The sequence below is a fragment of the Coffea arabica genome, chromosome 1e (assembly GCF_036785885.1).
Source record: "Coffea arabica cultivar ET-39 chromosome 1e, Coffea Arabica ET-39 HiFi, whole genome shotgun sequence".
NCBI classification, from domain to species: Eukaryota; Viridiplantae; Streptophyta; class Magnoliopsida; order Gentianales; family Rubiaceae; genus Coffea; species Coffea arabica.
The window spans coordinates 35,057,677-35,081,001 of NC_092311.1; the positions used below are offsets into that span (position 1 = coordinate 35,057,677).

General features: G+C 35.2%; 1 protein-coding gene and 1 long non-coding RNA gene across 14 annotated transcripts; one reads left to right on the forward strand and one right to left on the reverse strand.

Annotated features, from left to right (window-relative positions):
• The first annotated feature begins 6,545 nt into the window (after positions 1 to 6,545).
• Positions 6,546 to 7,910, forward strand: LOC113696548 (uncharacterized). The gene is made up of 2 exons (XR_011816748.1): positions 6,546 to 7,445; positions 7,636 to 7,910. It is a non-coding gene; the product is annotated as an uncharacterized lncRNA (long non-coding RNA).
• A 6,876-nt stretch (positions 7,911 to 14,786) lies between these two features.
• On the reverse strand, positions 14,787 to 19,364 carry LOC113702202 (uncharacterized). Of its 13 annotated transcripts, none has more exons than XM_072054580.1 (5): positions 17,385 to 19,364; positions 16,535 to 16,643; positions 15,775 to 15,876; positions 15,376 to 15,472; positions 14,787 to 15,204 (listed from the first exon to the last, which is right to left on the reverse strand). In XM_072054580.1, the coding sequence occupies exons 1-4, from the start codon at positions 19,168 to 19,170 to the stop codon at positions 15,463 to 15,465; spliced, it is 2,007 nt and encodes a 668-aa protein (XP_071910681.1). In that variant the 5' UTR covers positions 19,171 to 19,364; the 3' UTR covers positions 14,787 to 15,204; positions 15,376 to 15,462. The 13 variants fall into 13 exon arrangements, 12 of the variants coding, with proteins under 12 accessions (XP_071910681.1, XP_071910677.1, XP_071910682.1 ...); XM_072054576.1 differs by having other exon boundaries at positions 15,775 to 15,879; XM_072054581.1 differs by having other exon boundaries at positions 15,775 to 15,937.
• Positions 19,365 to 23,325: the final 3,961 nt, after the last annotated feature.

Sequence of the window (23,325 nt, forward strand, 5' to 3'; positions counted from 1 at the left end):
ATCGTCAGAATAAGTTTAATATATGTTTAGTATGTTAGGGTGCGATGAAAAAATATTTAAGGGTTCGGAGACAATTTACCTCTCATTCTTGAATTTTTGTGTGAAATTGCTCCGAATATGAATCAAACAGAATCGGTGCACCCCTAATGGCTCCTGCCACTCTTCGAGTGTACGCATTGCGTTTATAATGCCGTGGTGACGATCAGAAATAATACATATATTTTGCACTTCACCACACACGTGAATGCGTAACAGTCTCATGAACCAAGACCAGCTCCGATTATTCTCCTCATCAACTAAGGCATATGCCAAGGGAAACATTGAATTGTTAGCATCAAACCCTATGGCGACAAGAAGTTTTTCCCGATAAGGCCCTTTTAAAAAGGTACCATCCACGCATATCACCGATTTTAGATAACGGAAAGCTTGGATGGCTGGAGCAAATGCCTAAAATATATAATCAAAGATTATTGCAGAGGGGGCACTTAATGGATGATGATCCCACACAACTACCGTCCCTGGATTCGACTGTTGTAACTCCTCAATATATGTCGGCAGTTGCGATATGGATGTCGGCCAGTCCCCATATAATATATCAATGGCACGGCGTCTAGCGTACCAAGCCTTCTTATATGACACATCGCAATGAAACTCTTGTTTCACCGATGCCTGAATTTCCTTGATTTTGTACACCGGACCATTCATAATATGGGGAATAATGTGCTCGGCAATTATGTCACTACTCAATCCACGGTGATCGTTACTATGGCAAACACGGACGCAAGTATGTGCGTCAGCAAGTGTGACAATCATCCACATGTTGTGCGAGCTCCGTAAGGTTGCACGAAGCTGCCAATTACAAGGGGGGACGGAGTTACGAGCCCGACAACGGACATACCAAGTCGTTGGCGTGCTCTCACGAACTCTGAACTCCCTGTTCTCCTTGATGGACCACAACTTCGCAGCTCGTTGGACATGCTCCTTTGATTCAAAAAGGAGGCCCAATTCTAAATCTCTGGTGTGTTCGTTCCACATTCTTAACTTCTCCACTCGCCCAGCATCAAGGGGGTCAAAATTCAATGCAGCGTCAACACCAGCTTCATAACGCAGTTGTGGACCCTCACTATTTATCCAAGGAGCACCATGATCCATGTCATCATGGGCCATAGATGTGCCCTCTAGATGCCCTGCTTGACTGTCAGTACCATGTTCGTGGTTCTCATCATCGGAACCACTAAGATTGGGCTCCGGTTCGGAGTCCATGTCAACATCTACAAACTGATCGTCAGTAGATGGCTGTGTATCAAACATTGGTGCCGATTCAATATTCGCACCTCGAGAATGAATGGTTGAGGTGTGAATTATCGATCGAGCACCTGTACATGGAGGATCATTATTCGTCTACCGACCAGTACCCCTTCTTCGCCCTCTATGCCTTTGTTCGACATCTGCTCCAGCTAGTTGGGTCATTTGACTCTCAAAATGGCCAACTGGCTGGAATAAAGATATATGTTCGGAACTGCTACCGCCTCGCTCAAGATTACCACTTATAATTTGTAAACCATCGGTACCATGTTCTTCTAAACCCAATAGCTTCTCGACCTCCACATATATTTCGGTTGCAAGTCTACTACCAGATTGTAAGTAGTATAGACCAGCAACTCCATTGTCATTTACCAAAGGCATTGCACCAAACTTGCCATTTTGGAGACAACTCCGATATATCAAACTAATCTTATAGCTGTTCCGATCTAAACCCATACTAGTGTATATTCTGTCTACCAATTCATCATAACCCACCACCTCTGTCAGGAACAACGCATCTTTCGGTATAGGAGGATCATATGAAATTGACCTCTTTTTGTATATAATTTTTCCTCCCCAATATAATTGTATCACCAGGCAATTATCACTTGACATGTTATACCTATTACGGACGAGTGTTGATAACATTGTAAAATCGCATTGATAAGCTTATTTGAATAATCAATTAATTGATCGAATCAAATATGTATAATTTATAACAAATAAATAAATAATTATGAGTCCATAATTGTAACAAATAATAACCAGTAATATAACAAATAACAACAAAAAATGCATTATAATTAAATAATTCAACCATTTATAACAAATAAACGTATCATTTAATAAATAACAAAGTAAACCTAATTAACCACCTTAATTACTACATTTAGTTATAAAAATTTTACCTTATGCTAAGTCTATCATGCACCTACATTTCATATTGGGTCAATTAAATAACCATTCTAATCAAATATCTTACTAATATTAAAAACCCTATTTTAAAATGATTTTATGCTAATTACATTATGTTTATGCATTTAATGTATTAAATGTAGCAATTATTTCAAATACTTAAATTATCCCCACTAAATAGCTATCATAATCAAAACTCAATACATGCCTCGACAAATAAATCTAAGTTCATTTAATCGACCTCTTAAAATTAATTAATTACAAAAGAGTGAGAGTTCCTAATTTAACTAATTAAACCACAAAACTACTTAATCTAATCAGATACTAAATAGCACAAGCTAATTATCAACTAACTTGCGCAACAAAGTGAATTGCATTAAACTAATACCCCTAATTTTGAAATAAAGCTAACCTAATTACATTATATTTATGCATTTAATGTATTAAATGTAGCAATTATTTCAAATACTTAAATTATCCCCACTAAATAGCTATCATAAGCAAAACTCAATACATGCCTCGACAAATACATCTAAATTCATTTAATCGAACCTATTAAATTTAATTCATTCAACTAATTAAAAAGCAACTAATTAATCTAATTAAATCACAAAACTAATTAAACTAATCATATACTAAATACCGTGGACTAATTATCAACTAACTTGCATAATAAAGTGAATTGCATTGAACCAATAATACTAATTTCGATATTAAACTATGCTAATGATTCCAATTTTATGTACTGCATTTATTATAGATTTACATTCATTTAATCAATCACTTTAAATACATTTATTAAACAAATTTAAACAACTAATTAATCTACTTAAACTAATTCAATCACTAAACTAATTCAACTAAGCGTGTACCGTGCTTCACTAACTAATATTAGCAAACATACGTAAATTACATTATCTGTTTACAATTGCTTCAACAATAAATTAAATATTTAATTAATAACATATTATAACAATAACATAAAATATTTATCAACAATTCACTAACATAAAGTGACAAATTATAACAACTTTTATATAATACAAATCACTAACCTTTTTTTAATCCAAAAAAACCGATTGCCTCGGAAGCACCATGAATAATGAGTCCGGCCACCTTAACAGAAGCACCGCAATTAATCAGCACGGCGATTAACAAAAACACGGCACCAAGCGCCTGATGCCAATTCTGCATAAGAATAAAGTAATTATTAGAAACACCAACAGGACCACAAGCCAATTCTACTGCCAAACAAGGTAATAATCATTTGTTAAATAAGGAGGACTAAGCCAACAAACACTCACGCTTTGGACCACAGGACAGTTCTTTGCCTACGCCCAACTCTGCAAAATGTAAAGTCAGGTGCTCGTGTGAAAGTGTCTCTGCAAAATGTAAAGTGAAGTGCTCGTGTGAAAGTGTGAGACACTGAGAAAGAGAGAGAGACTCCGACTGAGAGAAAAGTTAGAAATATAAACTGAGAAAGTGAGAGGTAAATTGAGAAAGTGAGAGGTGCGGACGATGAGGAAGTTTCGTCTAATGCATATATAGAGCATTAGGTCAAATCTAGCCGTCCGTTTGGACGGCTAGATTACAAAGTTTCCATTAAAAAAAAAAAAAAATAGAACCACCGGTAGCACACAATTATTGTTTCACGACCTGCTAAAGTCTAATGGAGCATAGTCGGTATTGTCCAGTTATTAGCCTGATTCAGCTTTTTTGCTTCACGGGCAGCTGCAAGCCCCCAGCTAGTTTTGTCCACAAGCCTGCCAAAAGGGGCAAATATGAAGCAAAACACTGGCTAAAATTCACGGGAGCTACTCAGGTGTAAAATTTCAGCCTGGCCGAATTTTTTTTTTTTAAACAATTTCACTGGCTGCCGGGCAGAGAGTGCCCGGCACCCATGTGTCAACTATAAAAAAAAAAAAAAAAAATTTTGGTGTCAGGTGCCGGGCTGTGTCAACTACCCATAGATTTATACGTCGAACCTGTCAGACCCACAAGTGTCTGACTTTTTTTTTATACACCAATATTCTGATCAATTAGCCCCTAATTTTGGACTTTTGCGTCTTTTAGCATCATGGGACCGCTGCAGACTTGATTGTCTGCTATTGCTGCTGTCCTTATTTTGCATTTTGTCGCTTTATTCCAATTATGTCCTTTTGTGCTAGTTTCTTTTCTTTGTAATTTGGCTGTCAATTTTGTACTCTGTGGTCGTAGGGCATCATCTCTCTTTCTTATTGTTTATATGCTTTCGTTTGTTGCGGCTCCTGTCTTCAATTCCCTGATGCCAGCGAATCTTTTGTGCCTTAATCATATGACATTCGTTTTTTTATACATTATTTGCGAAATATCCTATCCTAAAAGAATAAAAGCAGGAATGGAGTTAGGAACAGTGACTTTCGTCCCTCATTGGCACCTTGGCTGTGTGACCATTTTTGGAATTTCACAGCAAAGGCTAAAGTGATGGTGCGGCGCTGACGAAGGATCGGTCGGCTGGAATTTGTTATTGTGATGACGTTTTACTATCCTACCCCTTGGTACCTATTTTGCCCCTTCATGAGGAATGCCAGCACAGTATGAGTTATTGTCTTTTTTCGTCATTTCAGCCCATTAATTACTCGACAATTGGGATTCAAATACTAATGGTGCAGCCTCCTCCAAAAAAGAAAAAAATACTAATGGTGTGGTGCAGTAGTGCTCTGGATATAACAAATTCTATCCAATTCCCAAAATTCTATCCAACAACTACCGTACATATACATATTGGATACAATAGAAGTACACTGCCTGGGCAACCTCACTGCAACGCGGGAGGCCCAATCAACTAGTCCTAATAATATCATATCATATCATAAGAAGTATAAAAAGGGGAGTTGGCTGATATGAGTGCAATAGTGATGGTCCCGTATGGGCACCATCAGTAGGTGGCTAAACATGGAATTTTACATCTTTATTTTGGTGTTGGACAGATTGACTTGCTTAACATATACGGTGGTGGTGTTAGCTTGCGTGGAAGCAATTGGGAGCTTCTGAAGTTGCATGTCTTGCATGTCTTTGTTAAAAACGGTGCAAATGTGCTTTAGACAGGTGGCTAAATTTGAAATTTCACCTTAACATATTAGTATTGTATAGATTGAGTTTACTTTACTTTTGTTGCCTTATTACGTGGAAGCAATTGGAGGCTTACTCGAAACTTGGTGTATGCAGCTACCCTTGTTGGGAGACTCACCCACCACAGCCAGGTATGCGACCCGAGTCGACCAACGGATTAGTCAGGGCAAGGCCCTGGATACCGTGGCAGGCAACCAAAAAAAATTGGAGGCTTACCCATTTATTTTAATTTTTTTGTAATCTCATTTAAATTCATTTTTACAAATTAAGTTATCAATTTATACCACCATTTACACTCATTATTAGTTTAAAATATTTACTTATAATGTTCAATAAGCCTGATTATCAATTTTTTTTCATCCGTACTCTATGTCACAAAATTACATACTATTTAATAATTGATCAATAAGAATATAAAAATTTGAACTAAGTACTATAAAAGTTAACATAAAAATTTAATCCAAAAATTTTGAACCCCTAGCATTTTTTTCATGTGTAAATTTAAATTTTCATTTTGGAAAGGTAGGAAAATAGGCTAAAATTTGTCATAAATTGGTAATGCTAAAAAATGAGCAAGTTAACAAACTAAGAGAAAATAAAATGATAAAATAAAATCAACAAATAATAATAATAATAATAATGAAACAAAAGTAGTTAACATCCTAACAAAATGAAGAATCTAAAAAAAAAAAGGGGGTGGAGAAAGAGAGGAGGTTTGGGAGAAGACAATTCTAAATGATTTAATTAAATTTGATGAGTTATCCAATAAAATTAAATGGGTATTATTGGGTAACTCATTTTATACTCATATGCAAAAATTTAAGATACCCATATCCATCTATTCATAGTCGAGTATGGGTAAATTTAGTTAAATAAGTTTGTTTGTCATCTATAGTTTTGCAATAGCTGTTGACATTAGTTTTCTACCATGCAACCACCTATTTTTGTTAATGTAAATAGTGGTTTTGTCTACAGCTCTTTGTATGAGCTTTCTATCATGTAATGACCAATTTTTGATAATGTACAGACTGCTACAAAATAGTGTGCCTACGTATCCTGAACTACCACTCTTTCATCATCAAATTCGCACACACCCACTCTTAACTCCACACACACAACTAACAATTTCACAAAAAAACTGGGCACCCTCATGCATCGCATGAGGCACAAATAAACTATTAATCTTACATATATAAAGCGTCCAAAGCCTTATGAATAGTGCAGGATGAGCCGGTTATGCCGTGATTTGTGTGAGCTTGAGGGGCATTTTGGTCCTTTGCTGATGGGTGGCAGTGGCTCTGCTGGTATTTTGCTTTTGTCCGCTGGCTCTCTTGCATTGTAACCTTGCTCTGTCCGCGTGGCTCTTCATTTTGGTAGTCAGCAATTACTATTAAGTTAGTGGGCGGTTGGGCGGTCAGCAAATGTCTTGAAAAGCTTTCTAGAGTCTTCATTCTTTCTAGAGTCGTTGGTCGTTGCTGTCCGAAGCGGTTTGTGGGTCTGCATGGCTCTTATTCTCTTTTGCTCGTTCTCGGTCACCAATTTGCTCTTATTATTTTCTTGCTTGTGTTCTCAGCTGTTCAGCAAATATAACTTGAGAAAGTTTCTTTTGGTTTTGAAGTGCTTTACTATTCAGCAAACTTAGACCGTGAGCTCAATCTCTTTTTTGCTCTAATTTTTCTTCTTAGTTTTCTTTCGCAGCTTCGGAAATAACTTGAGAAAGTTTCTTTTGGTTTTAAAGTACTTCACTGTTTGATTGGCTTCGCTGGAAATTCATTTTTGTTGCTGTGGTTCTTTTGTATGGTTCATTTTAGACGTTTGTTTGGTTTCCGCTTGAGCTGTGTATAATATGCTTTGAGAATGGGTCGAAATAGAGTATATGGAAGTTTAGAAGAGGCTCGTGCTGAGAAAATCGAAGGAGTCGCGAGCAACGTGCTGCTGCTCGGCGTGGGACAAAGAATGATGCGCCATTAGGAGTGTGTACATTAGCTGTCATGGCTTTTAATATACATGACCCAAATGCTGTGAATCAGCCAAATATGGGCGTCGTTGAATCTTCATTAGGTTCGGGCTCAGTATTGCCATTTGCAGAGAACAATGCAGAGCACCTTCGAGCTGTATGTCTGTGCTTATTTTGAGCATTTCTCATGCAATATAAATTGTTGTTTAAATCTTTTGGAATAAATGTTAAATTATTTATGTTAACAGTGGTTTCGCCTAAGCATGTACTTTGGTAAGACAAACGAGTTTGACTTAGTTAAGCATACTAAACTCACAGTCTTTAACTATGCTTTGGGTGTTTTAAAGGAAAATCAAGGAGATGTATCTAGGTCTGCTGGTAATGGTGCTAGCGAGGTTCCAACAACTAATTCAGATGCGGGTGAATCATCTTTGCATAGGCGACGTCGGCGTACAAGACTCTCTGTGACTAATCCATTGACCACAATAATTACAGAGCCTGCAGTATTGCTCAATAATGTAGAGCAATTTCCAACCGTATGTTTGTGCTTATTTTGAGCATCTTTCATGCAATAAGATTGTTGTTTAGACCCCTTGCAATAAATGTTAGACTACTTATATTACCGGCTAGACTAACCAGTGGGTGAGATATTAGTTTTTGTCTATTATAAGTCAGATTGACTGACTTAGGCACACTGAATTCATGGTCCTTAAGTACGCTTTGGCTGGTTTGCAGGAAAATAAACAAAATGTCTGTGCGTCTATTGCTGATGGTGCTAATGAGATTCCATCAACTAATTTAGATGCTGGTGAACCACCATTGCGTAGGCAGCGTCGGTCTAGAAAACGAGCTATGACTGATCCATTAACTACAATAGCTACAGAACCTGCTGTATTGCCTGATGTTCCAAGTTGTCCATATTGTCATGCAAAACGATTTCATCAGGAACCACCTGGTTTTTGCTGTGCCTCCGGTAGTAAATTAATTACTCCTCTCACACTCCAATTTTCCAGACTAATACCCATTATAGTAAATTAAGAAATCCCAGCTACCTGACGCACAGCGTCAGGGCAAAAAACTAGTAATACTATAAAAGAGCGAATGGTCTTAGGAACAGTGATTTTGGTCCCTCAATGGCACCTTGAGTGTGTGGGCTTTTTGGACATTTTGCAGTGATTTCCAAAGAGTGAAGCGGTGCCATTGGAGACATTTGTGGCTAGAATTTGTTTGTGGAGTGTATACTGACCATTATATCCTTACCTACCAATTTTGCCCCCGAATGACTAATTGGTTATCAAAGCCAAGGTTGGCTTTTTTGTCTGATCGCCCAGCCTCTTGAATTGTCTTCACAGAGCAAACGGTGTGCTGCGCTTTTTCCCATGCAGTGGCTTCCTATTGCGTGGTTTTGTCTGCTACATTTCATCAACTTTTCCTTTTCATTAGGACCATCAAGAACATTCATATATTAGGTACCAATTTTACCTATCAAATACTACAGATTAGTGCAGATGATATACTACCGATCGACAATAGGTAATATTGTCACAGTAAAAAATTTTCCCAGTCAATTTTATAACTTCAATCAATTGTCGAAATAAAATCTGTCACAGAATCAACAACCAGATGTGCTTAATGTCAGCAAAAGACTTGGAAAAGAAATCTACTGCCTCCAAGTGAGGAAATTTACTCATCCTCTCCGAAATAATATAGTAATAATGTACAACATAACAGCATGCCTACCAACTGAAGGAGCACTACTGCCAGTTCCAGCAAATCAACAAGAACCCACCTGCACGCAACAACACCCCAGCCAAGTGACCGAAGACAAACTAAATCAACTTTCCACCATCACGGTCACATTGTAGAGATCAACTTTTGCGGTTTTGCCTAGCTAATGTGTATAGTATGCACTTTATGATGCTTTTGTCAAACTTAAAGCCTAATCTCCATCCACTGTATTTCTAACAGCTAGAAGAATCCTTTTGTCGAAGCTAATTAGCTCTTGCTAACTTTTGATGGCCTACTGAGAATACTTACTAAAGGCCATATATAAATATATCTCATGTATGAATGTAAAAATGGAAATAATTATAAGAACATGCCTGAAAATTCCTGAAAACTCAATCCGTGAAAATTGGGCACCCTCGCGCCTCGCGCGAGGCCCAGGCCAACCAGTGTATACCAAATTGCCAATAACAATTCTATGTCTATCTAATCGATATATATCAATTGTGGCGCTTCCTATTAGCTTATGTATTATACCAATTGTTTTAAAAATAAAATATAACTTCCCTCTATTTCAAAAATGTTACTTTGATAATGTTTCTTAATTACTGAACTATTAGCATAAAGCTTTTGCATTTTAAGATTGACTAGCTTAATATGCATGTGGTGAATACAACTAAGGATTAATTAGATGCTTGTTTATGAATGAATAAAAATTCATTCTACAGCTGATAAATATAAACAAGCTGTGTCAATTTGTATTATCTTAGAACTAGCTGCTTTGAAAATAAAATAGAGTTTGGTTCCATTTCAAAAATGTTTGGTGATTCAATAATGTTTCTTAATCACGGAATTACTTGTAATGATCATTGATATGCTTGTTTATAAATCAATACAAATTCATTCTAAAACTAATAAATACAGACAAGTCCTGCCAATTTGTATGAGCTTAGAACTAATATATACCAATAGAAATTCTGTGTCTATCTAATCAGTATATATCAACTATAGCACTTTTTATTAGCATACGTTAATACAACCAATTGTTTTAAAAATAAAATATATATTTCAAAAGTGCTACTTTGACAATGTTTTTTAATTAGTGAACTATTAGCATAAAGTTTTTGCATTTTTAGATTGGGTAACACAATACGCATGTGGTGAATACAAAGCAAGGATTAATTAGATGCTCTTTATGAATGAATAAAAATTCATTGTGCACCTAATAAATATAAACAAGTTGTGTCAATTTGTGTTATCTTAGAACTAACTGTTTTGAAAATAAAATAGAGTTTGCCTCCATTTCAAAAATGTTTGGCTGTTCAATAATGTTTCTTAATCACCGAATTACTTGTAATGATCATTGAGATGCTTGTTTACAAATCAATAGAAATTCATTGTGCAACTAATAAATATAGACAAGTTCCGCTAATTTGTATTAGCTTAGAACTAATTGGTTTGAAAATAAAATAGAGTTTACCTCCATTTTAAAAATCTTTATTCACTAAATAATGTTTCTTAATCATGGAATTACTAATATAAGACCTTTTCATTTTAAAATTGAGTAATGTAATAAAGGTGCCATCAATATTAAAAAATGATAATTTAAATGTTTGCTATAAATGAATCAATAAATACATATTTTATTAGCGTATGCCATTGAATTGTTAAACATTGTTGATTTATCTTATCAATGAACAAGCAAAGGATTCAAGCGTATATTATGTCTCAAATGTTTGCATCTTGTTTGTTTTAAAAAAATTAATACAAATACCATTAGTTTGGGTGACATTTGTTTATAAATGAATCAATCTAATTTTTTTTATTTAAAAAACTGTAACTTAATCAATAAATATATATTTTTCCAATCTATAAGATTGGATTTTTACAAATTATTAATTTATGTTATTGGGCAAGACCCAAACTATCTCGATGTATCCATCTTGATTGTATACATAAGTCCGGCTTCTTTTTTCTTATACAATATTGTTTTCCTATAATATGATTTTAATATCTTTTGCTTCTATTTAGTTTTCCTTCATTAATACACTATTCCTTTGTTTATCGGATTATATAGCATAGCACGTATCTTTTGTATGGATAAAAAAACTAAATAGCATAACTTCCAAATTAGGACAGATGATTTCCCATCCATCTACCGTATAAAAAACTTTTTAAAAAAAATCCACAATCTTAGCTCTAATTTCATCATCTAGCCACCCAACTTTATTTCCAACAAAATTTCTCTTATCATCAATCAAACCATTCCTGTGCTGACTCCCAGACATCTTACTCTACAAAATCCTCACAATGTACCTAAAAAAAATTTAAAAAATTAGAAAACTAGAAAATATGCCACTAAAAACCAAAAAAAAAAAGGGACAAAGCTTTCTCCAAAACTATAACAAAGAGACCTGGTTATAACTAAAAAACAAGCGAAACCTAAAGAAAACCAAACTTCCACAAATTCATATACAAATAATTAAAACCACACCCCTATCTATATAAAGAAAAACATCCGTCATACAACTCAAAAAATATATATCATATTGACACATGAATCACAAGCCAAATAGGAATAGCACAAATATAACAAACAAACAAAACTAGAAAAAGATATACACACTAAAAAATATTAAATAATCATACAAGCTTAAATAAAATATTAAATATACATATACATACACACACACACATATTTATATATTTACACACGCATATATAGACAAACAAACAAAATATAACAAACAAACAAAAAGCAAAAAAAATATTAAACCATTATATCAGTTCAAATGAAATACTAAACAAATGCACACCCACATATATTAGAAAATATATCATATAGCTATATCTATATATTAATACAAATTCACTACAACTTTCAGTAACATAAAATAAGTCACGTAAACATCAAACAATAACTATTTAAAAATTTAATGCAAATTACCGTGATTAAACTCTATAACTTTCAACTAAAATCATTTCTATTTCTTATAAAAAAAAAATTTATGTACATCACCTTACTTTCAATACTATCCATTTATCAATAAACTATTAATACAAAATCTCTCAACTCTCAAAATCAATATTATCCTTTACTTATTCAATCAATTACATTCATTCATAACTAAATCAATATCATTGTCACTCGTCCAAAGAAACTTGCTTAATTAATAAAAACATATTTTACCAACCAATAATATCAAATTATCCCAAATTATTAACTTATCTTATCACACAACACCCAAACTATATCAAAATTTGCCAAAAAGAAATCTACTATCAATGTATATCCCAACAACCTTTCCATTGTTTTATATCCTTTCCATAAACTTTGACGCTGCATCAATATACATTTTCTCATCCTAACTATCCGAATTGTCATTCATTATCCTAAAATACATGAAACACCAAGACCCAAGCTACAATAGATTATAAGGGTTTCAATGTAATTCTTCACCTGATTTTAAAAATATAATATATATTCCATTAATTTAAATAACATTTACTTATTACTAGATTGAAATCAAAAAATAAAATTTTTTGAAACCACTATTATCTCCCAAATCTTCAAAACATATTAATTTAAAAAACCACAATACAAATGACATCAGTTTTACTAATATCTGTTTATAAATAAATCAATTGATATATCACTGGTCCAGCCATTATTCCAACTTCATTATCATAAAAAACACTCTAAGCCTACATTATTAAATAAATCTTACATTACCCTAAAATACAACCTAAAATAATCAATAACAGGAACCCGCGAAGGCCGCAGGGCACCAAGCCTAGTAATATACTTATTGAATGATGAATCTACTTGACATACGCTTCTCCAATTTGTTGAAGAATGATGAATCTAAAACCCATGAAGTTCTCCATTATTATTTAGAAAGAAAAGAATTCCTACCATTTTGCATGAGAAGGATAGTTAGAGTAGGCATCTTTTGGAGTCTTAAAAATAATTTACTATCTCCAATGTCGAGTTGCTTCAGAACTCTTTGTTTATGTGTCAAAGAATTGAAGGAGCGTCCAAGTTCGATGTGGTACGTAAGTTGGTGTTAGAGAACTCCTCCTTCACTTGGACACCTAAATTGATGCCAAAATAATTTGACGGCATTTTCGCCATTCATAAGCGAGCACTTCTTTTTTTTTTTTTTAAGAGAAAAAAAAAGGGCAACGTTGTTGTTCAATAATTCAAAATAAGCTCGTCGAGGAAACATTGATCTAGCTGTTAAAGTTGAGAATTTAGCAATTAGAGATTTTGGATTCAAATTTTCCTTTCCTTCCCTCGCTTATTAAATTCCACCATTGCCGTGCTTAAAAAACAAATAAATGAATAAATAAAATAAGGGTGAAAGTGTCAATGGGTGGCTTATGTATATTGACTTTGATCCGATCTTCAATGATAATTGTTAAGGGAATTAAGTGACATTCTGAAAAGAGCAAAAGTGTCAAGTGATACTATTAAATTCCCCTTTCCTATCCTCAAATTTTTAAAAACTTAAACTCTGTTAAAAACTTTCAAATTCAAATTCTCCTTTCCTTTCCTCGCTTATTAAATTCCACCATTGTTGTGCATAAAAATTAAACAAATAAATAAATAAAATAAGGGTTAAAGTGTCAACGGGTGCCTTATGTATATTGACTTTGATCCTATCTTCAATGATAATTATTAAGGGAATTAAGTGACATTCCGAAGAGAGTAAGAGTGTCAAGTGATATTATCAGTCTATCATCAGAAACTTAAATTTTGAAATAGGTCAAAATATACAAATATACGTAAATGCATATATCCGTGCACATATATATGCATATAACTACATATAATCATACATATGTGTGTATGCCCAAGAGTAAGGTTAAAGATGGATGGCATTATTAGCAATTCAAATACATGTATTAGCATCACTAAAGTTAATATTTCAAATACATGTACAAGCATCACCAAAGTTCTGTCAAATGAGATTTTGAATGGTTAAATTAGCAGGTGTATATAATAAAGTCAAACTGCAATCCGCCATCTAATTTACTTCTTTTATAAAAGGTTGGTAATCTGACCTACTCCGGAGGCTAAATGCCATGATAAACAGCCTAAACATGATTGTAAACTCGATTCTCGGTTTTTACAAAATTGCTGTTCGTAGACTACGATTTATCTTTTCATTACAGAATTGCTTTCTATATAACGAATAATAGTAGTGATTTGGATAGAAATGTCAAGCCTCAACCCAGGGGATCAATGCATTGTTCTTTACGGCTTTCATGTCTGAGTCAATGTAGATCGAGTATGCACTTAGATTTAACTTTTCATCTCAGGAAACTATTTTACAAATTAAGATTTATAAATATCAGACATCCTCAAATAAAGAGTAAATCTTATATACAATGACAATATATACACCATCACAGTTAAATACATGACACATGAATAAAATTTGAATTTCAAATTTAAATTCAGATGAACTGTCATGGATTCAAAAATAATGATATATACATTATCAGTGTATAAAAAATTAATCCTAAAATAAAGGCAGTAATAAGCAAAGAAAACTCTATGGTAGATTCACATTCTAGCAAATATAACATAGGCAAGATCGTCTTCAGCAGTGAAGTGGTAAAGAGAATATATATATGACTAAAAAATAGCATATTTGAACTTCCTGGACTGGTTCAAGATTTCATAAATAACTTAGGGACCATTTAGCAATTTTTCCAGATTATTTCTTAATAACTTGTTAACGTTATTGGCCTTGATTTCCACAACTAGTACCAAAATAGCAATTGTATTAAAACTTGGAAATTAGCAATGATGGGTGAAACTAATACTGACTCGAGTCTACCCAATGCCACCACAAACGCAGAGATTTCTAATGCAGAGTCGCATGACCTGTATAAATTGAACTGTGCATTTAGTGCCATCTGCAAAGAGTGCTACTCCCATTGTTGCTTCTTTTCCTTCAAATCATCCAGAAAGCAGGGATAGATTAAGAGCATTAATTTTCATACAATAAGAGGTGGTGACAACTGGGGAGCAATCTGCAGCAAAATTTGAGTTGCTCTTCTTTTGCAAATTTACCACGTCTATCAGCCTTACTCTTGCATACCAGTTGCTCCATTCTTCATTCAAGAATTTCTTCATGAAGCCAGGGACTAACAGCACCAAAGTGCAGTTATCAGTTGCCCTGAAATCAACACGAGTCTCAATCAAGAATTTTCTGTACAATGCTATTTAACGTGTCATTTTCAACATCTTTAATACCAACTTGCCCAGAGAAGATCTAGGAACATTTAGAAGTGTGATGGGCATAAAAGATAAGGAATCGTCAATATAGATGCTACTCTTTTTGTCATACCATTATGCCTCTGGCAGAACAGTTCCAGTTGAACATCCTCAGTTCTCACTTTTATTTTTTCTGAAAGTTCTACTACGAAGTGATTTCTTAAAGCAATCTGCAAGAGAGGGTAAGTTTTGTGTGATAATTTATAACATGAAAAAATTGTGTAAATCACTCAAAATTAATTGAAGGGAGCATGTTAAACTTGAAAAAGGTTATATCCTGTCTTATTAACTTAGTAAATATCCACTAACAACCACGAGATGATGACACACAAGCATGACTAATCCAACACAGCAGTAACTAAAAATGATAAGAAACAAGAATTACACTACTAAGCAAAGAGAAATGATTTTCCCAGTGATAAATGAAGTCTGACAAAACTAAGCACTTGTCAATCAAAAAAGATAAATTTACCCCTCATTTCTATCAACAGCACCACTGTTTCCTCCATCATCTTCACGCCTTCTTTCAACCAAGGTGCCAGCCTTCTTGTCACCACAGCCACCACTCAGCAATCTGCTGAAAAGTTGCAAAATCCCCAACCATCAGCCTACGCGCTTCCCCTGTTCTCCTTTTACTGCTATCATCCCAACAAATGGAAAGAAAGCACTCCATGTGCCCGATTCAAACTTTTTTTAAGAAGCAAGTTAGAGGATTTTGAGAGATCATTAATTGGTTTGCATTATCAGTGGTAATCCAAGAAACTATAACAACAGCAATGAGGATGGAAGAGGACAGGAGGGAGGGATAAAGTACAGAGCAGGTGAGTTCCAGAATAGTTCTGTTCTCATCTTTCTTCCTTTTTTTTTTTTAAAGAAAAGTTTCTTTATATGCAACATCATGGCAAAGCTGGCAGCCACACATGTATCAGCACTTTTCAGCAAAGCATCAAGAACTTTTCACTATCGTCACCATGTATAGCAATTGAGCATTCAACACCACCCAGAAAAATGCTTTATCACTAAAATATGTAGTTGCAAAAGGACTATGCTCCCCCCCACCAGCATAATTAACTGCATTACCATTTTTAGGACACAAGAAAAGCAATAACAGTCCAGAAAATTGCCACAAATCATGATTGATCACATTCTCAGTATTACTTAACATAACAGTAACCAAAGATGTAAAATGTGTATATCTCAGAAAAAGCATCAAAATCAATCGCAAGTTATACCTTATTCTCCCCTGGATCTCAAATTTGGACCGCAACACTTGCAAGATGAAACAAGCAAAACAATTGCAAGATCTCCACCGAAGGTACAGTTCAGTCAAATTCCAGTCTCCTGCCGCAAAAATATCAAGCGCAAACCTTGATCATTGAGAAACATAAGGTTGATATCTCATTTCCTCTTATAACAATAAAAACAAGGGAAAAAAAAGTTGATCCTCTGGTAAAATTAAAATATAATATGACTTAACAGTATTAATTACAAACAAAATATCACGAGTACATACTGAAATGCTGGTTGTTCACCTGGAAGTAAAAAGTACTGAGATATTGTCTTGCCTCTATCATTTACTTTACTTGAACTCCATTTATGAATTTTAATCTTCCCCGTTGATCAGCCATGTTACCCAAAAATGGCTGCATCAACACCTCGATAAAATCCAACTCAAACAATTGAGTGCATGCCATAATCGTAAAGACTCAAACCGACAAAGAAATTAAAACTTATCATCAGGCACAAAACCCCTTTGCAACATTTCATCATGGAACCAAGCAGCCTCCTTGAAGTTGTCCAATGATACATGCCCATTAATTAACGAAGTATACGTGGCTCTATCAGGATTTATGCCTCTTCCAGTCATTTTCCTATATAACATGTTGGCTTCTTGCATTCTACCTAGTTTACAAAATCCATCAAGCATGACATTGTATGTGATAACATTAGGCGATAGTCCTTGATTTTCCATCTCACTAAGCAAGTCAAAAGCTTTGTCCATATTCTCCTCTTTTATATATCCATTTATAAGAGTGTTATACGTAAAGCAATCAGGAAAAACTCCTTGAGATCTCATCTTACCAAGAAATTGACATGCCTTTTCAGTTTCACCATGCCTACAATAGCCTTTGATAAGAGAGTTGCAAGTCACAAGAGAAGGCTGGATACATGTATCAACCATCTTATCCCATAACCTAAGAGCATCAGATATAAAGCCTCTACTGCAAAACCCATTTATAAGAATACTGTACGTAATTAAATTAGGCAGTATGTTTTTTGTGATCATTTCATCTCTTAATAAGATTGCTTCCTCTATTTCACCTGCCTTGCAGAATCCATCAATCAAGGTGTTGTATGTCACAATATCCGGCTTGAGATTTCTCTGAAGCATGGATCTGAACAATGTCAATGCTTTATTCATATTACCATCTTTACAATATCCATTTATGAGTGTCGTGTAAGTATAATAATCAGGAAACACTCCCCTTTCAAACATCTCATTTAGAAGTTGATCAGCCTCAGACAGCATCTTCTTATTGCATAGTGCGTTCAAAATAGTATTATAAGTTACCACATCCATAAGGCAACCCTTCTCCAGCATTTCATCTCGGATCCTCATAGCTTCCAACATTGAGCCATTTTTACAAAACCCACCAATAAGAATGGTGTAAATCACCTTGTCTGGTATGAGGCCATTGGACTTCATATCCTTATAATACCCTAATGCACGATCAAGTAGCCCGACCCTTGAAAACAAAGCAATCAATGAACTATAACTAACCAAATCTGGAATAACACCCCGATGCAACATTTCACTGAAAACTGATTCAGCTTCTGACAAATTACCACTTCTACAACACTCAGCCAGCAAAGGGTTATAAGTAGCTGTATCTGGACTCAGCCCAATCTTCACCATCTCATCTAAAACTTGAGTTGCTTTTCCATATTTTCCATTCTTACACAAACCATTAACAATACAGTTATACGTCAAAAGACACGGCTTGAAGCCCTTGGCCGACATTAGATTCATCAACCCAAACGCTTCTTCGAATTTCCCTTCATGAGAATAAGCATTGATCAAAGTATTATACGTTACACTATCCGAAAAAATCCCTTTCTCTTCCATTTCAGATAGAAATCCCTTCACTGCATCAATCTTTCCTTGTTTACACATCACATTAACCATTATATTCAACGTATAAACATTTACCTGAATCCCACTTCTAACAATTTCATGATAAACCTCCCATGCCCAATCAATCCACTCAATCTTCACAAGCCCTCCTAGGAGACTATTACAAGCATTAATACTCACACAAAATCCCCTACTTTTCAACACATGAAACGCCTCAACAGCTTCTCTTAACTTCCTAGCTTGCACATAAGTTCTAATTAACAAATCAAAAACACGTAAATCTGACCCAAAATCCTCATAACTTGAGACCAGAGAATCCACAATTTCAATGCGCGAAACACCACTTTTCCTAATCATCCTAAGAACCAATGCCTGAGCATCTGAAGCCCTTCTACTCCTAACAAGAACATGAATAGCAGAACTCAACGAAGTCGAAGAATGCTTGAAATTCGGGCAATTTAAGGATACCAAATCAATAAATCTCTGACCTACTTGCAAATTTTCTCGACATTTATGAAGAACTTCAGTAAAAATTAAGGGGTTTAATTCATGAAACAGAGAAGGGTTGAAACTAGAGGGTTTTTTACCTTGTTGCTTTAAACCCCATAAAATCTTTTCACTTAAGAAGGTATCTGATGATGTCGGGTGTGCAGAAGTTGAAGCAAAAGCAGAAGCTGCAGCAGAAGATGCCCTGAGAATTGGTTTCTTGAGAAGTAACCGTTGAGTTGCCATTGGAAACTTGCAAACAGGAGATTTTGTGCAGAAATTATTGAGAAATTTTGAAATGGCTCAGACTTTAAAGAAGGCGCATGTTCTTGTTCTTATTGGCTCGGCTTCCCCGGTGTGACCAGATGAGTGTAGACCGTGGAAGCCAATTACCGGCTCAGTCTGAATTGAGGTCCTGAAACTTGAGGCATCTTTAGATTGCAAATTTTCTCGTTTAAAAAATTGGCGATCCAAACAAGGCCTTATAAGTTTCAAAAAAAAAAAAATGAAATTCACATTTTAGTGGGCAAATGACCAAAATAATCCTTCAACATTTTTTGACGAAAATGGTCATTTGATTTGGAAAAATATCGCTCCTTAAATTTTGCTGTTGAGCCAATTTCGTTCTTCCACTTCAATTTTGGAAAAATATCGTCATTTATCTTTAGGCCAATTTGGTTATTCAACTTTTAGTGTTGACTAGCTTAAGGACGGGTAAAATCAAGAATTTATATATTTGATTACGGAAAAGAAAAGAATAGCCCAAAAAACTTTTAAAAAAAATATAGATTGAGGAAAGGGAATTGCTTACAATAAAAAAAAAAATTGCCCAATTGAATTGTTTTGGATAAAATTGAGTTAACTACTGCGAATTCTCAAAACACGGATTGTCCTCCTCTATTATAAAATAGTGTAGGATTACTGTCAAAGTATTCTCGTTTGATAAATAAAGTTGGAGTGGGATTTTTTTTATTATAAGCATTTTCTTCTTTCCCTCATCTATATAATTACCAGTATTTTGACTTTTTAAGGCCAATTTCAAAACTTGGGTTAGTAGTCAAAAATATGAACTGATGATGATGATTTTGCCCCTCCTTGAACCAGTTAGTACAAATCAAAGGGCCAAATTGGCACAATAATAAAGTTAAAGAATAATATTGTCCCCAACTAAGGTGGAGGGACCAAATTCGGATAAAGGAAAGTTAAGAGACGAATTATACTAAATTAAAGTCCTAGCACAAAAAAAAATGATTTAGTGGAAAAGTTGGAGGACAATTTGGGTACTTTGTCAAATTTTTTGTTCATATACTTTGTTGCACGATGCAGGTTGCATGATGTGAACCATCCAAGTTTGCCTCATACTCTCTTGGCATCGACAGAACATGCGCTTGGAAGGAGGATGAAATCCAAATTTCATCAAGGCATCAGGAAATGAATTTATTGAGAAGTCTCCTCATGAAAATGGAAACTTTCAGGGAAATTATTGGAATGTGCGGATTCCAAACAAGCTTGGAAGAAATCAGAATGTCTTTCCCTTTGGTTGGGAATGTTGATGGTCGTCTCTCTTCCAAAGAATGTACATCTTCAATCGCATTCAAATGCCAGCCTGCATTGAAAAATAACTCCTCCGGTACAATTAGGATAAGCTAGTTGAGATTTGTCTGATTCCACAGTGCCACAAGTTCCACAGCAAGACCAATTCTCATACCAAAAGGAATGCTATTGCTGCCCCGAATTAGAAGCTGGGTATGATCTTCCACCAAACTGTGAACATTTAACGTTCTTCTCCAAGGTCCAGAGTCTTGAGGTTCGTCTCAAATCCTTTATCCCGAAATCACTTTCTGTCCTGTCTGTTCCGTGTTTATAAACAGCTGCCGCATATGTCAATGCATTGATAATTCAATCAAACTAATAACAAACTTTGTGAACAAGTCAAAGATTTGCTTAAAACGCGTGGCAGCTGTATAACTATGGGATAGGAGGTAATTTCAGGACAGAGAATTTGAAGCGCTTGAGGTTTGGGAGCTAATGTAATGGCATGTTCATCATGTTTGGCATATTTAGCCGCTGTGAATTGAGTCCAAAGACTGAAGGAAGTACGGAACTTCCACCATAATTTGCAGCAGAAAACGGTCTAGATATTTTCTAGTCTGGAGAAACCTAACCCGTTTGAGAGTATCTTCTCAAGAAGTGGCAGCAATTACTCCTCCTCCTCCTTTCCATTAGAAGATCACAGCCTACATAAGCGAAAGGAAGATGCTTTCTTTGAATGTCTGTAATATGAGTAAGCAAATGGGCTTTAGCAGAACTCCATCTAGATGTAATAACATAAAAACTTTTTCCATTGTTCAGTTGTCTGACTCCATCCTCTCTAATACAAATTTAGATATCCATCAAATGTGATATAGGAATAGGTCTACAATCTCTTGGCAAAGCAAAGGATGAGATATGACCGCTTGACACCAAAGAGCTTAGTCCTTGACTAAGGTATTTGGAAACCAGAATGAATAAAAGAAGGAGATAGGGTCTCCTGGCTTGAGGCCACAACCAGCTTGGAAGAAACTATTTGGTTTCCCATTGACAAGAGCTAAAAACCAAGCTGAAGAGAGATTGGTCAAAACCAATGAGCCAAATCTGAAATCAAAACCAAATTTTTTTGAAGTAAAATCAAAAGGAAACTCCATGAGATACTGTCAAACGGTTTCATCATATCTAACTTGAACAACATGTTATGACCCTGAGTTTTTTATTTTAATCAATAGATGCCGCCAATTCTTGAGCCAAAAGAATATCTTCAGATATTTCCATCCATGAGCAAAAGCTGATTGTTCTTGAGATGTAATCGACGATAAGATAGACGTTAACTAGCAGCTCAAAATCTCTGTAAAGATTTTATTAAGAAAGGTGTAGGGGCTAATTGGTCTAATACCCGCAACGATGCTGCCCTGGCCTTTTTTGGGATTAAAATAAGGGTTAATTCCACTGTGTCCCCCCAAACTTTGGACGATTACCCACTTCAGTCCCTAAACTTCAAAATGGGACACTTAAGTCCCTAAACTTATAAATTACCTTCCACTTAAGTCCCTAAACTTATAAAATGGGACACTTAAATCCCTAAACCCTTATAAAATGGGATACTTCGACCACCAACACTACAACAAAAATGACCTTTAAAGGGATTTAAAAGTATCAGTATAGATAATCTAAGCTGACACTTTACTTTTCCTCACACCTCGGACAAGTGTTGTCCCTTCCAATGTGGGGATAGGTTCGTACTATTCAAAGGTGTCAGGAAAACTATGCTATTATAGCATCTCATCTGCCAACAAAAATCCATTTTCTTAACAATCGAAAGAATCAGAATATTGTTGAAATTGTTGAGCTATGTTGACACTTTTAACTGCTCGGAGTTTTTTTTTTGTTTTTAAATAAAGAAGCAACCTGATTGTGCTTCCTGCTATACATTCCATCAATCAAATACCCAAAGGACTTGTAAAATTTTCCCAAAGAACAGAATGCATGTAGTAATTTAAAAGCAAAAGCTAATGCTCAAATATCATTTATTGAACTAAAAGTCAGCAACAAGTACTAACATAGCTAATAGAAACTGGGTTACAGAGATTGGCACATAACTGGGTTACAGAGATTGGCACATAACTCTGAGGAATGACATGACCAGCTGCTGCAATTGGTGTACAATCAAGTATTGCATTGCCTTGTGGCATGAGCCTAAAGACGAGAGATATCCTGCAGGGCAAAGTATACTGATCAGTTGAGAAATTTCTTCAACCTATGACATTCTTGGGTAACTATCAAATTACACTTAAGCACGAATATCTACCTTCTGCCACTAGAAGTTCTTGGAGGGATATCCAATGCAGAGCGATGTGAAGCTGCAGGCCTCAGACCAGTTGTAGCATGGATGAGAGCCTTGCCTGTGAGAAATAAAAGGTCCCCAGGAACAAAGCCACTATCAGCCAGGTACCAGCGGCCATTGGGTCACAAACCCGGAAATAATAGGAAAGAACTAGTGGATAATTAATCAAGGAAAACAAAGTGTTGAAGCATTACAATTCCAAAAATGATCTAGTTGAAATGTAGAAAAAATGTATAAGCAGTTAAAAAGGAATCCAGGAAATTAGTACACATTGTTGCAACCTACCTACTGATCATAAAAAAAAAGTCCAAATATAGGTTACAACACCTGAAATCCAGGAGCATATGAGGAAATTAGCGTCAACAGCCCCTTCTCTACTTCACCATTTCCACTTAGCTTTCCACCTCCTGTAGATCCTTTTCCATTTAGTGAGTGTGTACTGGAAAAGGTTGTAACAAGCACTGATGAAGAAGCCTCGTTAGCAGGCAATGGGCTATCGTCAAACAAGTGGTTGAAAACACTAC